This window comes from Gymnogyps californianus, chromosome 4 (assembly GCF_018139145.2).
Source record: "Gymnogyps californianus isolate 813 chromosome 4, ASM1813914v2, whole genome shotgun sequence".
In the NCBI taxonomy this organism is placed as follows: Eukaryota; Metazoa; Chordata; class Aves; order Accipitriformes; family Cathartidae; genus Gymnogyps; species Gymnogyps californianus.
In genome coordinates, this window is record NC_059474.1 from 56,489,771 (window position 1) to 56,505,328 (window position 15,558).

General features: G+C 38.1%; 1 protein-coding gene across 1 annotated transcript in view; it reads left to right on the plus strand.

The window, feature by feature from the left end:
• BANK1 (B cell scaffold protein with ankyrin repeats 1) overlaps nt 1-15,558 on the plus strand; it is a 165,875-nt gene that overhangs the window by 76,302 nt on the left and 74,015 nt on the right. The window contains exon 9 of the mRNA XM_050896054.1: nt 3,396-3,592. Within this exon, the coding sequence (XP_050752011.1) occupies nt 3,396-3,592 (197 nt within the window). The remainder of the gene's footprint in view (nt 1-3,395; nt 3,593-15,558) is intronic.

Genomic DNA, 15,558 nt, shown 5'->3' on the forward strand with positions numbered 1-15,558 from the left:
CATCCCGTCCATGGGTAATATAGACTTGATTCCCCTTTCGGATTTGTAACCAATTGTTTCAGGTTTCATTAGCATGAGTGGATATTCTTTTAGAGCACGTTATTAATACTTTGTTAAGGCTCTTTTTACTGACTATATTTGACCTTCTAGAGTCTGCTAACAGGATGCAGACTGTTGATTAGAGTTCATGTAATTTGCTCTTCTTTAAAATTCCAGCTCAACACCTATTTCATTGCTGGACATCTCAAAAAAAAATAGCAAAAGATAGAAGCATTAAGAAAAGCAATTTGACAATTATTTGTGGATGTTTTTTGAAATATTAGCTTGGGCTTGGATACTTTTTTTGTTTAAGAGAATCCTGTGTAATGTGTAAAAGTATACTTAGCTTTGATGCTGTCGTCCCAGCCTTAAAATTACTTGCATACATATTTACTGCTCATGTGACAGCTCCTTAAGTTGGTATATATTTGCCTTGGTCGGGGCGGGGCAGTTTTTCCCTGCAGTTAGCAAAGTATAGACAAAAATAAGAAGTCAAATGGCTATACTCTGGGCTAACATTTATAGTTCTTCTAATTATAGAATTAAGTCCAGTTTGTGGAACTTCAGTTAAAATGTTGAGCAATATGGAGTAAAGAAGTTGTGTGGCACCTACTTCTCTCAAAAACCTTAGCTGCTATGCACTTTTAAGATTGCCTATTGTAACTCAAAGGATTTTAAAGCACACTGCAGTTACAAAGGAATATAAGCTAAAACACATAGCTTTGTCGACAGAAGCTCAGCCTGCCAAGGCTTCTAAAATAAGTGACCTAATTTACACAGGTGTGTGTATTTATAGTTTCTTGGTTGGATTTTTGGTTGCCTGGTGGAAATGAAAGTCAGGCAACACTCAATTTGTTTAAAAATCGATTTAGTGTTGTTAATGTGACTTTTGACTAAAAAGGAGCCCACTCAAATACTTTGTGTCAAAACAATATTGGAGTGGGGTAGTGGTGGAATATTCTTTATCCAAAAAGCAGTCAAGAATTGTCCTAACAATTTCTCTGGTCGATCAGTACTTAGCTATGCCTATTCCAAGAACTGTTCTTGTTCCTTGAATCCTTATATCTAATGGTGGAGTGAGGTTTTATTCTCTCCCACATTAACATTCTGCAGGAGCAAAAAAAAAGGGGGGGGGGGGTGTAGGTACACAAATTCACCACTGCTGAGCCAAATTTTAATATGTAGAAGAATGTAAAAATGACAAAGCTTGTTAAAGGCTGGCAGCTTAAGAGAATTCCAAAAGGAGTCATAACTACTACTAAGTCTTTCTTCCACCACACAAAGAGCTGAAAATGTGCTGGCTAGCCTGCAGGACAACTGATGACAGGGATATAAAAGAGAACTCAAGAAAGCTAGAAGAAACTGTGTTGATTCCCAAGCTGTAGTCCTGGTTGGGAGATACCTGGAAAGAGACTGTGGAGTTGAAGAAATCATTAAGTTGTTGTAGCAAAAATGGGCAGGCTGAGCACAAAGAAAGTACCAGGACTAACTGGTGTTCATTAAGAGCTCTGAGGAAATTTAAAAGTAAAATAGCTGGATTTCTAACAGCAGTGTGCAATTTTTCAGTTCTGTAGTACTAGAAGGTGTAACTGTGATGCCAAAACCCAATTTCTCTGAGGACCTTGAGAACTAGAAGCAGGTTAATGTGTTGTCTCTACCAAACAAATTAATAGATACTGTAATAAAATAAATTTTCTGTAATGTGAAGTCTTGCTTTATAGATTTCTTGTAGTTTTTTGTAAGAGTCAGCAAACCTGATCAAGTCAGTAATTGATCGGGCATGGATGAATAACTGGCCAAAACCAGGACGCAGACAGTTGGAAAAAACTTATGCTAGTGATACAAAATATTCAGGGTATTAAGGAGGAGGCCTAATTGGGGAAAAAAAAAAAATGGGAGAAAGGCCTTATGAGATTTAGTAATTATGCAGTAAAATGTCAGATGATATTCATTGTAGGTAAAAATAAAGTGATGCAAGTGGAAAAAGCAGTCCTATGTTGTCATACAAAATGAAAGGCTTTGAGCAGGCTATTAGCACCGAGGAATAAGATCACCCAGTTCCATGATAACATCAACTTGTTGCTAGGCAGCAGATCAAAAAGCAAATGAAATACTAGGAATTATTAGAAAAGGAATAGAGAACAAAACAGGACATAATTATGACAACGCATAAATTACATGGCTCACCCACAAGTTGAGTATCATGTGCAGCTCTTCTATCATCTCAAAATAGTTACATTAAAGCTGGAAAAGGTTCAGGAAAGAGCAGTGGGGGTGATGGAGTTGATTCTCTAGAAGGCACAATTAAGTAGACTGGAGCTCTTCAAGAAAGAAATTCTGGGAATGAGTAAATCACTAGAAGTGCAGAGAGGGCAGACAGGGATGGAGAATAAGATGAATTAGGGACTATCAATTGAACCTAGCAGGAGTCAGGTTCAAAACAAACTAGAGGAAGCACTTCTTCATGCGGTGCGTAGTAAAGACACTGCCAAAGATCCTGAGGGTGCAAGAAGTTGATGGTGCCTGGGGTAGGCTGGATGCATACTTGGAAAAGATATACACTACATGCTGATATATAGACAAATCACTACCCAACAAACCACAAGTGATTAGAAAGTAGAGTATGAAGGCAGAGGGAAGTATTGTTTATGCTTGATCTCTTTTTTGTTTGTTTGTTTTGTTGTTGTATGTAACTTGTGGCCACTCAGAGAGTTAGAATACAGGACTATGCTGAAACGATAAACTGACTTCAGTTTAGCTTTGTCCCAGTCCTCCAAGGTGAAAAATAAAGTCTGTGATAGAAATGAATATCATGCTATTTCAGATAAATCCTAAAAACCATTTTCCGAATCATTTATCTTCAAATTCTCTGATTTTTCATTACAGGGATAAGCAAATTTTTGCAAGTCTCTGGTAGTCATGTGAATTTTCAGAAATGTCTTTTAATATAAAAACATAGCACCATAAGCCTATAAAAATGTCCCATTCAAATGTCACAAATTAAAAATGTTCCTAAAGCATTAAATAATATACACCTAAGGAAAAGCATGTCTTGGCTGTAGAATTTTCTTCCCCTTGCAAGAAAAGTTATTACTCGATAGAACTAAAGTGCTTTAAAATCCCTCTGTCAGAAAAAAAGATTTCTTGGTTACACTAAAGGCTCCTTTATTAAAATATGTATGTGAATTGTAAAACTGTTAGTTGAAGGAATTGTTCTTTGGATGCCAGTTCTGTATTGGCAGTTTGATAACTGTGATTCCGTAGCACTAATATTCAAAGGACTTCTGTAAAAGAAGGTGGAAGGTGTTCTATAAAAGCAAAATTGTTCTTTATGAAAACTTTGTTTCCATATACAGATAGCCATTTGGAAGAATTTCCTACTCTCCTTCACTGTGCAGCCAGATTTGGATTAAAGAACCTTGCAACGTATCTACTCAATTGTCCTGAGGCCACACGGGCTTGCAAAATAGCCAACAAATATGGAGATGATCCAGCAAGTATCGCTGAGAAGCATGGGCACAGGGAACTAAGGAAATTAATCAAAGAATTGTCAGTAAGTCCATATGCTTTTTCATCTGTCATCTATAACCAGGGGACTATGATGTTGTACTACTGAGATCCCATAGTATCACCTCTTGTAAAGCCTAATATGTTGTAGTCCTTCTGTCTGAAAATATTATTATACTCCTACTTTCTCAGAAAGAGGGGTCAAAATGGGGTACAGCCACTTGTGCACTGTCATAATGGAGATCAGAGTTTTTGCGCTGCTTGAATTTTAGGCATGTAATGGTAGGAGAACAGTGAATCAGAAGTACCTCATGTGGCCTAGCTAGATTGGTGCTTTCAGCACCCAAACAATGGTTATATTGTAAGTAGTCTAGCCCAACTGTCTGGAGTAGGAGATAAAGACTTCTTTAAAAGTCACTTTAAAAGTGACTCTGAACTCTCTTAGCATTGCCACTCTTCAGCATTCAACAAAGAGTGGTTGCCCTGCCTTGGCTGTCCACCACACTGTGAAGGAAGGCTAAATTTTACCACCCGTTGTTAGATGGAGTAAATCTTTCTTCAGCTGGGTATGCAGGGGGGGCGTTGGGCAATAGTTGCCTTTCCACACGAAAGATAACAATAGAATAAAGGTCTGTGCATAGTTCTAGCACACAAACTATTGCCAATGAAGTCTGTCCTGGTTTTGGCTGGGACAGAGTTAACTCTCTTCTTCGTAGCTGGTACAGTTCTGGGTTTTGGATTTAGTGTGAGAATGATGTTGATAACACGCTGATGTTTTAGTTGTTGCTAAGTAGCGCTTATCTTAAGCCAAGGACTTTCCAGTTTCCCATGCTCTGCCAGCAAGCAGGTGTGCAAGAAGCTGGGAGGGAGCATAGCCGGGGCAGCTGACCCGAACTAGCCAAAGGGGTATTCCATACCATGGAACGTCATGCCCAGTATATAAACAGGGGGGAGTTGGCCGGGAGGCGTGGATCGCGGCTCGGGAACTAACTGGGCATCGGTCAGCGGGTGGTGAGCAATTGCATTGTGCATCACTGGTTTTTTCTCCCCCACCGCCCTCCTTTTTTTTGTTATATTCCTTTTCATTACTATTATTATATTTCATTATTATTATTGTTAGTATTATATATTACTTTAGTTATTAAACTGTTCTTATCTCAACCCACAAGTTTTACTTGTTTTTTTCCTTTCTTCCTCCTCACCCCACTGGGAGGGGGAGGGGGAAGCGGCTGCGTGGTGCTGAGTTGCTGACGGGGGTTAAACCACGACAAAGTCTAACAGAATTGGCAGTATAAAAAGCAATATACTGTAGTAACGTTTGAGAGATTTAACCTATTTTAAGTCTTTATTGTGCTAACTATAATATAAGCAGAGATGCTAATTCTTACCCCAGAGGTTTTAAAGCCTAGAGAACAAATCAGGTAAATCATGTATCGAAAGAAAGACAGGATGTGAATGTTGGCATAAATAAGCCCATGTTGTGAAGACCTGGAGCAGCTTTGCTGATTGTGTGATTTTTTTTTTTTTTTTTTTTTTTTTTTTTTTGGTGTCGGACTCCTTGATCATAGACGAATGGTAACGACAGACATGTAAGAGGAGAAAATACAAGGAGTGAGAAAGCCAGAAGTTTCACTTGTCTGTTAACCAATCATCTTGATGTAACCATGGATAGACATAAGACTAAAGATGGCATTTGAAGAAATATAAGATAATAGCTGTGTGGATTGTGTAGGGGAGAATGTTTTGCATGACTAAGGAGAAAAATGCAAGAAACCTAAAGGTCGTTTAATGTAGAAAGAGGTATCATAAGGAATGGAAACACTAGCTGACTGAGGTTAGTTATTAAAATACTAGAGCAAGGACATAAGGATTGGTCAAGTTTTTTCTTTGATACAGTTGGCATCTAATGTGAAGGTGAAGGAGAGGTATTGGGAAGACTGAAGACAAGTTTACTGTGATTGGTGTTGAACCATGAAGATGGCTTTAGCAGTGTTTTATGAGTGGATTTTTTTTTTTTTTGAGTTCAAGGGGAAGAAAATTGCAGACCCTAGAGCCTGAAAGTAAGGCATTTTGGCAGTGGCCAAGATGCTGAATGAGAATATGCTATTTAACTTTTTGTTGTTGTTGTTGAACAGCTCTGAAAATACAGGCTCTGAAAACACTGAGGGTAGGAGAATATCTGCAAAGCAGGTACTTCTTTTCTAATACCGTTAAAGAAAGCTCATACCTAATTGAGGATGTGATCTGGTGTCTTTTCTGAAGTGACAGAATATTTTCTTACGTTTACTGGACAATGAATCTGATCAGATCTCAAAAGCACTGCAGAACTTTTTCTATTGATGGAGTACAAAGGAGTGTTGTACTACAGAGGTGATGCTTTTACCTCAGTTTTTGATACTGTAGTTGAGATAAAATTTAACTGAAGAAAATGTGATCCTCCTTACCGTCCAGCATAAAGCTGTCCACAAAACCAGGCTGTCTTCCTGGATCAACATGTTAGTAATTTCACATTTAACAATTTCTAATTGCCATAGCTGTCTCATAGTCATCCTTGTACTGGTCAGAGAGCTCCTGCCAGTAGCAGTCTGATGTATAAGGTCAGGCCTCTCAGCTCTTGGAGTTCACCAATTTGCCTTGAAGAGAATGGAACTGTGTTCCGCAACATCCCTACCTGTGGACCTGGCTAGATGCCATTTTTGTATGGTACACGCTGGTATATGCTACGTGTAAAGGATTGGTAAGACTAGGCAGAATGTGAATAAGGTGATATTTAAATCTCAGTGAGATACCTAGATTTCTTTTCTAAGATGGTCATATGAGTCAAAGAATTGAGCATGGAAACATAGTTTCCATGGTTAATTTATCATGTTTAATGACAATGATTAATTCTGTAGGGCATTTTTTTTTTATGCTAGTGTTGTAGAAACTTAATCCCCTGCACTTCAGACTTGTCTTTGTTGTGCACCCCACATGGGACTGGAGGCTTCAGAAAATGGGTAATTTTATCCTTAGAAATGCACTCATATTCAACCTCATGCTATAGTTTGAGGCCTCTGTAAGAGGAGACGTAAGCACACATAGTACAGGCAGACTACAACTGATACACATTGAGAGAGTACATTGCACTTGTACAGTCTTTTTACATTTCGGTCGACTTTGTCAGTGACGGAAGGCAGTGTTTGTGAGGGTGACATATTTCACTCTAAAAAGCGTGCAAAGTATGTGCATAACTCTGATTAGCTTTTCTTTTTTAGTAGGATTATTAATTGTCCTGATACAGTCTCAGTATAAAATTATCAATCTAAACCGTGGATTTATAATGGTAATTCTGACTTTATACAATGTAATTTTTCATTAAAACGGTTCCTTCATGGTATATATCTGCTATTATTTGCATGTAAACAGTTAACAATAGTTGTTCTCTGCTCATGATGACTGCTGTCCCAAGTGTGAATACTAGCACTGAAGTAAAAACAACTCTACTACCATTGTAAGCATGTGTAGTCTGGTTAGGACATGCAGTTGTACTACCCATTTTCAGCTGATTCAAACAGTGTGGCTTACTAATGCAACACAAGTAAAAATTTGAGCGTGCTTCAAGTCTGCCAAATGTGTAATATGGTATTTTAGAAATGTTAGCTCCAACCGCTGGAAGAAAAATGGCTTATTTGTGTCCCCTGTAATAGTGCACTTAAGAACAAAAACACTTACTGTACTTCTGTAATTGATGGGAATGTGGAAAAGAAATATTTGCATGGCTCTGAGCCAAGCAGAATTTAGTTTAACCACGTTCCAGGAACTTCCCGTTACAGCTGGAGTATTGAAATTGCTCGTTATTACAATAGAAGTACTTTTGTACTTGGCATACCTCTCACTGTTTTAAAATTGTTACCTGTGTTTTGCCATTCCTTTAAGGAATAGCCCCAAAATATACACAGTAATTCATTGCTTCTATCTTAAAGAGCAACAGGGTTCCAGAAAAATGAGTGTATTAAAACATACATTCAATTTGTCCAAAATCCTGGAAAATGTCTTTCATTTGCCTTTGTGCTGGAGAATCCTTAGGGGGGTAAGAAATCCCTGAGATGGTTAGAGAGAGAGAGAGAGAGCAGCAAAAGAAGAAGTGGCAGCTACTATTTCTACCTTCAAGCCTAGGGCTTTGCTGTGCAGCCCTCTTTGGTGGCTGGTGAGCAGATCTGTGCTCAGGGCTTTTTGGTGATGCAGCTTTGCTGGTAAGGCCCTTCAGCTCCCATGTCCAGCAGGCTTACTGGAAAGATGCTCAGGGCTCTGTTGGCAAAAGTAAGCTGTAGGAGCTGGCTAACTTGCACGCTGGGTCATCTGTATGGCACAAGTTCCTTGTCTTTGTTTAAAGGGAAAAACTCTTTTCTGGAACTGGACACCGACAGTGTTGATGTGGGGAGTGTTACAGCCACAGAAGGCGGATCTGTAGTGCCTGGTGGGCATGCTGGGAGCTGATCTGTGTCAAAACAAAGCACAAGGGTCAGGATCACGTAACACGTGGCATGCTTCTGTGGATACAGCTGTATGAATGCGGGGGGAAGAGATTTTCCCCTTTTAGTACCAGTGTTACATGCAGGGTCATTAAATGCTAAAACATCACACCCTTTAAGAACCTGTATAAATGTGTCCTTCCACAAGTGGTAGTGTCTGCCTTCTCCATGAGAAATCCTGCATTTCGAACACTCCTTGCAAATGTCTCCTTTGTGCTGAGGGAACACTGCAAGACTTGATCCATTTGTGTTAAAGGTACTAAATTGTTGGAGCCGTCCCTAAACGAGTCTTTAATGGGGATTATGATAAAGCTCAGTTTCAAATGTGCCAGCAGATTATTAAGCAAATTGTATTTTTCTTGCATTTTAGCACAAAGCCACCTAAATGGACATTCATTTCCAATTTCTACATATTTCATTATAGTTTAGATGAAGTAATTCCTTCTTTTATAGCATGAAAGAGGGATATCACTTAAAATTCTGCGATAACATCCTGAGTTGCTACTTTGTCTTGTGATTTTATTCCTCTGTAGAACCAAGTACTTGAATATTTTCCATAATTGCTTTTAGGTTTAATTGTTTGAATCAAGTGTGTGAATTTAAAACTAGTAAGAGACATTCAGTAGGAATACTGGCAGGAATCCTTGTCTCAGAGTATCTGAACAGGGGAAACAATGAGCCTTTTGAGTTTAGTTGATCCAGCTGATGGCTCAAACGCTAGTAAGAAAGGCCGAAGTACTTTTGCTTTCCATTTGCCACAGGCTCGAAACATATCTGCGGTCAGTTGTTGCAGTACCTGTGATAGGTAGTACCTTGTTAAGCTGCAAGTTTGCTCGGATATCGGGGCCCTATTTCAGATGTTTGTCTTTTGCGTATGGTCTGTCCCTGAAAGCTGCTTTGACACTAGGTTGTTGTTCTTGTCGCCAGCTGTGGTCTTCTAAGCCTACGTAAAAGTTCCACCTCCAGAAAATAAGGAAATCACTTAAATGAAGTTCTTATCCAGCACACAAAGGAAGACTTTAAAAAATAGATGAGAGAAATTTCTAAGCATTAAGTGACTAATGAGGGGAGTATGTTCCATTTGTGACCTAACCATTTAAAATTGGAGGTCGCACTGATAGCCAGTTTAGGCATTTATGCTTCAGTATGGGCGTAATTCTTTGTTCCAGCACTTTGGGTTGCTAATTTCTCCCTTCTTTTACTAAGAACTGTGCTGCTGAATGTGTCGTAGTCAAGAAGATTACTGTGTACCACTTGTAGTATACATCACAGTTTCTAAGAAAAATACAATTCAGAAAGTGTTTTATTGGTTGTTTAATGCAAATAACTTCTGATTGTTGGCTTTGGCCTTTAAAGCAGATTCCTAGGGGTGACATAAATGTTATTTAAATATAAAAATCGAAACAGTCATTTCATGTTGCCACCACACAGTCGAGACAGCAGAAATTAATTTTTATTTTTAAAATACCTTCTAACATTTCAGAATTGGTTGTCTGAAATCTAAGGCAGAAAATGCAGGTTAATTGAGCTTTTTTAACCTGCCCAAGATCTGTGTCCAGGCCTGTGACAATCTATGGCAGAACAGTGGACTGATGGAAGAATCTTCTTCCTCTGCCACCAGCAAAACTCTGTCTGGATTTCTGGTTTAATATAATTTTCTGTCTGCCTGCTTCAGGCATCCCTTAGGCAGCTATTGAAAATATAATAGGTATTTAATTCTGTACATATTGGTGAAGTTCCTTTAGAATTGCATAGATTGAGACAGTGCCCTGGATAGGCCTTTCACCAGACACTTGGGTTTTTTTCCAGAATGGAGAGTTACATCAATTCCTTTCTAACTCTGTTGAGGTACATCCTGCAAAGTTTAGATCCACAGTTACTGAGTTCACTGCTGTTAGCAGTTCCCTCAGTAGCAGAGAGAAACATAATCATACAGGTGGTCATAATTTTCACTCAGAGCCTGTTTTATGGCAGACATATGTTTTTTGGGGGGAGAGAAGGTTTTTTTTCTGAAATGCCAAGCTATTTATAAATCTTAGCAAACTTAAAGGATGGGCAGGGATGTAGGCTGGCAAGTAATTCATCATTGTACACCTCTCCCCTCTCATCTCTGTCTTATTTTGAAGTGAATGGTTGAACCAGAATACTCTTCAGGTATCTTCAACTTGATGAAATAGAAAAGAATCTACAAAAACAGTGTATTGTGGAAATTGAGGGTACTTTTTTCCTCAGTTTTAAGTGAAAAGAACCTTACCTGGTTTTCTAGCTACTATCGGCAAATGACAATAAATCTTTAGACGGCAGGAATCCCTTCAATAAGGATTCTCATGATTTCATGATTTGCTAGGGAGTTCTAGAAGCTCATCAGGAATCAGCTTTTCTGAACACAGTATTATTGCTACATTTATGTGTTTCTATAAAAGGCTATATGATATGGCAGAGCTCCTCAGCATGAAACTATTATATTTTAAAATCTGGTTGCAATATCTTCCTGAGCTATTAATTTTCTGCTGGGGAAGGACCACATGGAGAAAGATGAAGTGGATATATATTAAAGAATCTTAAATGAAATTAATCTGATTGCTATCAATATTTGTTTAATTACTTTAAATACTACTGTAATATTGCACTGGCCCATAGCTCATTACTTTCAAATAGCTGGAAGAGGATGTGAAAGAGAAGAGGATTAGTCTGGTTTCTGAAATTCATGCTAATCAACTAGTGATTCCTTAGTGAAGCCTGCTGGGATTTTATTCTTGCCACAATATTATAATGTTCAGAAATGCTGGTTACATGCATCCTTTGGTACACTGGAAGTTACTTAAATGAAATGAATAAGTGAACATATTCTTTGATACTTTTTTAGTGACTGGATATTCACAAATCAAATTCTTAAACTGCTTGAGGAATTGGAGCTAAGTCCTGTGTGCTTCTGCCAGCTGATACGCAAATGTTATCCTATGATTTCCATCAGATGTTTGTTCACTGTATTCTCTTTCTTTTCCAAAATTGCTTGTGGAGAGGCTTCCCATTAATCAGTGCTTGGTGTCCTATGTTTAAGATTTGGTTTGGAGAGTTTATTATTTTTATTTTTACTGGCTGACAAGGTTTCCCTCTTCTCTTTTTCACATGTTCTCAGAGGGACATGCTCCCTATAATAATAACTTGCTGGCATACGCTGCCTTTTGAGGTCAGACAATTTATGTTTTAGTGAAGAGATAAGGTACAGACTGAGCATGGAAAAGCTTGGCTTTAAGGAGAAAAGGCTAGGTTTCTCATTTTTAAAAAAATCACAGTCATTACACTAAACACATTTTTAAAGTTTCTATGTAGACTTTTATTCAAGCTAGAACCTTGCACCTTAACTGTGATTAAATCTTCTGTTATAACTATGCAATTGAGTACAACCTTCTTGCAAAAAGAATGATAAATGGAACTGCAGATTTGGAAACCTTACTTCTGTATGAGATGCCTATTGAAATTTGTGTGTAATTTAAAATGAACTAGGATGGTTTTTCCAAAGAATTGTCTGGTATTTTGTCTCATCTTTTGATATTCTGTAACTATAGCAGTGACACAGTGCAAGTCAGTTATTTGCAATTCACCATTTCAAAAAGCTTTTACAGTTTTTAAGAGAAACTTGAATACTAATGGAATTTCAGGCAAAATGCTTGTGAATTAGAAGCAGGGAAAATGAAAAAGGGTTCTGTGATGATGATACCGCTGTTCTTAAATGTATTTAGGATTGTAAAACCAAGAGATTTCCAGAAGTTCTTCTGACTCTTTTGTTGACAAGGCAACATCAGCAAAGATATTTAGCTAAAGGACTTTTTGGGAAGGTGGGATGGGGAGTGTCCAGTTTTTCAGAAGTAGTATTTAGGCTGAAAAGAATCATCCGTATCATTCATCTGCATTATTAGGCTCTGAATTTGTTTGCACATGTGAAAAACATTTGGCTAAGCTGTTTATGTTAATGAAAAATGCAAATACAATACAGAAGTGAGAGAAAATAAAAGTGACCATGTTATGTTGTTGTAGAAATCCATGGTATGCCTATGTCAAATCCAGCCTCTGCATCTTTAAAGAAGTCTGGAAAAAAATATGTTCAGGTAGATAAAGACTCTATGCTAGCCTGGGGAGGTGTTAGAACATATATGGTAAAGATAGGTAGAATATCTTTATTCTAGTAATGTAGTAATATAAAGTAAATGAGCTGCTTCTGCTTAACCTCTCTCATGGTAAGTGAACAAACAAATTTGACATGAAATACTCTTCTCTATAAGATGTAATTACTCTATTCAGCTAGTTAAGATACCACTGAAGCTAGAAGCCTAGGAAGGATTCAACAGGCTAGAGATTTTTGTGGATGTTGAGAACTTTTAGTCACTATGTAGTGTGTTGTTTTCATCATGAAGGCATGAATCCTCTACCCAAGCTGCAAACCAGTTGCATGAGGTTAAGAAAGAAATTTTCTTGGGGAGAAGCTACTCCTCAGTTGTCCATTAAAACAATTGTTTCTTGCACCTTTCCATCAACTTTCCTACACTGCCTGTTCCAATAACTGTATTATTAGGTGAGAATGTTGCCTTTTTATTTCTTCTTCCTCAAATACAGACATCTCAGAAGCCCTTACAATGCAAAGGAAAAGGTGAAATGATCTAAAATCATCTGCTAGCTCCAGGTTTACTACAGAAGGAACGATTGCTGGGGCATTCCAATGGAAATTCTAGAAGCAAATTTTGGGTCCTGCCTCTGTCAGTTGAAGCAATTTGAAGGTATATGCGTAACTGTCAAAAAGCAGGCTTACCTTGATATAGTATATGCTCTCAGTGAGACTATCTGGAGTATGCCCTTTGGCTGCCTCCCAGTGATCTGGAAGGAATCAAACATCTGTCATATCTCAAAAGGGAAAAAACAGAAATAAAAAACCCCACAGAGCAAAACTGTAATAAGGAGTTTTCAGCTTCGTGGGGCAAAATGAAGGAAAATTAGGAGGGGAAAGGAGCTGTTAAAGTTATTGTGATAAATATAATCCATGAGCCAAAACCACCTACCTTTTGAGTGACATTGTGAGGTCTGAAGGGAGCTTTTTGATCTCAAAGCCCTAAGAAAAAAATAGGTGGAGAAGCAAGAATTAATGAGTAAAGTTAGGTAAGAGGCTTGCCGTATCCTTAGCAATCTGAAGGTTTAGAGCTCTGCACAGATCTAATAGTGACTTACCAGACTTTCCTACAGCTGTAATTTATTGCTTAATTAGAAAAATTGTCTTTAGGCTCTACATCAATAGAATGACCATTAGGGAAAGGCATTTCTCAAAGCTACCAAGCCCATTATATGGAAACTGCTTAAGAAAATCCATTTCTGCCCTGTGTCGTGCTAGTTCTGTTTAACACAGCCATGCACATTCTCAATTTATAATTCTGTCTGAGGACCCTGCACAGAAGGCACACTCTTTATTTTGCCTTCTGTTCTTCCCACCCCCATATATTGTTTTACAATAAATGATTCAGTATTTCATTGCCAGGACTATAGGGCATCTAGCAATAATAATTTCCTTTTCTTATGTTTGATGCAAATTTAAAAATGGCTTCTGAGTTCCCACACTCTACCAAACTCAGATGAACACGCAGCAATTGACATACATATGTTCACCTTCATGAAGAAAGCCAATATGTTAATAGATTGCTTTATAGTACATGTTTAATAACCATCACAATCGCTGTAATTGAAATTGTATGCTGTGTTTGTAACAGACATGGGCAGCCTTCCTCAACCCCATGAGCTACGTGCCAGAATCTTCATGTGGCCGGCAGCAGCAGTGTACATATGTTGGAGGTTTGGGAGTTGTTCTCAGGCAGAAGTTGTTAATGGCTCTCTACAGCTCTTGCTGTGACTGTGAGGCATATAACTCGATCTTAGCACTCTCTGATGATGCCAATCTTATGAGCCACATTGGCTTGATTTTACTTGCTCCCAAGATTTCAGGTTATTTTGCTGCTCCTTTATAGTCTTGGGGTGAGCTGGGAGCCATCCTTGAAATATTAGAAAACTGCTTAAGACCTGCATTTGGCCACCTGTGGCTGCCTGAATTCCAACTGAGTTCATCTGCTGTTAATAAATACCACTTTCTGAGAGCCACAAGAATGAGAGTAGGCAGGAAAGTCTCCTGCCATATGGAAGACACTAGCAAGTTCCCTTCAAGCTACCTAGGAAAACACAGAAATCAGTATCTGTACCAGGCATGGAAGTAATATAATAAGTGTGATTCCTAATTAGATCACTTAATCGAACCTTCAAAGATCTTTTAATGAGATATGTTTTTTAAAAATATTGCTAGTTGATAGCATGTACTGTCTTATGTAAATGGGTCAAAGGATTGAATAAAAGTTTACATGGAGACTTTATATGACTCCAAGGTGCTTTCCAAATTAATTGAAGTCTTGTGTTGCAAGGAAAAGAGGTTAAAGGTGACAAAATCTAGTACTGGTATATAGATCTGCAGTCAATTCTGGCCAGCTTGTCCGAGGGACACCTGTCATCATTGACAACATAATCAGTGAAGTTATAACTGTAAAAGCTAGTGATTTTTATAGATTTCTTTGTTCCTCTCTTCAGAAAAGTTAAACAAGACAGACCTAGGTACAGGTCTGAGTTAATCATGCACATACAGAACAAGAAAAAAAAGCCTCCTTCTGGAAAGTCCAAAATGGATCATTTCAGGGTTTTGAAAGCAATCACGATTGAGCTCATTAGTGAGAACTGTTCACCTCCTTTTTTCCAGATTATTAATTAAAGAATAGGTTTTTATTTTTAATTTCTTTTTCTTTTGTGCATGTTAAATGTACCCATGTAATACAAAGAGAAAGATGATATTTCTTACTAGTTTTTTAGTAAATAAAATGACAAAGAAGCAAGTGTGCATATACAGTACATTGGGACTGCATTGTGTTGTGGCTCATGAAATATGATGTGTTTAGTTAGAGCTTGGGCACTCAGTGAAACAGGCATCTGTCAGACCCTTGACTGTGAATCATTACTGAAGAACAAATAATGCACAGTGCCAGGAGCAAAATGCAGCACATTGTTCAGGCAGCACTTAACTAGGAGGAGTAGTTAAAAGACTTATTGGAGCTGAAAATCTCCAGAAAGGTGGTAAACAACTGGGTAGGGTTTTAACAGTGATTCACTCTATATCTGCGAGCAGTAGACGCCAGCAAAAAGAGTAGATGGTAGAAGTGCTTGAGCAGAGGCTTTAAGCAACCTTGGAAAAATGCAGAGCTGGTGGGCTACTGTTGAACAAAAACGTTCATTCCACAGAGCAGAAATAACATACCCAGGGCACAAATGAACAAAACCATACCTTCATAAGAGCTGAAGTTTAACTACCTACCACTGTAGAGGTGAAAAAAGTAGAGAGATTTGGAACAGAAGAAGATACAGGGATTTGCACTTACTTGGAATTGAGAATTTGTTCTTAGGGATTTCTTTCTAAACTGACTTT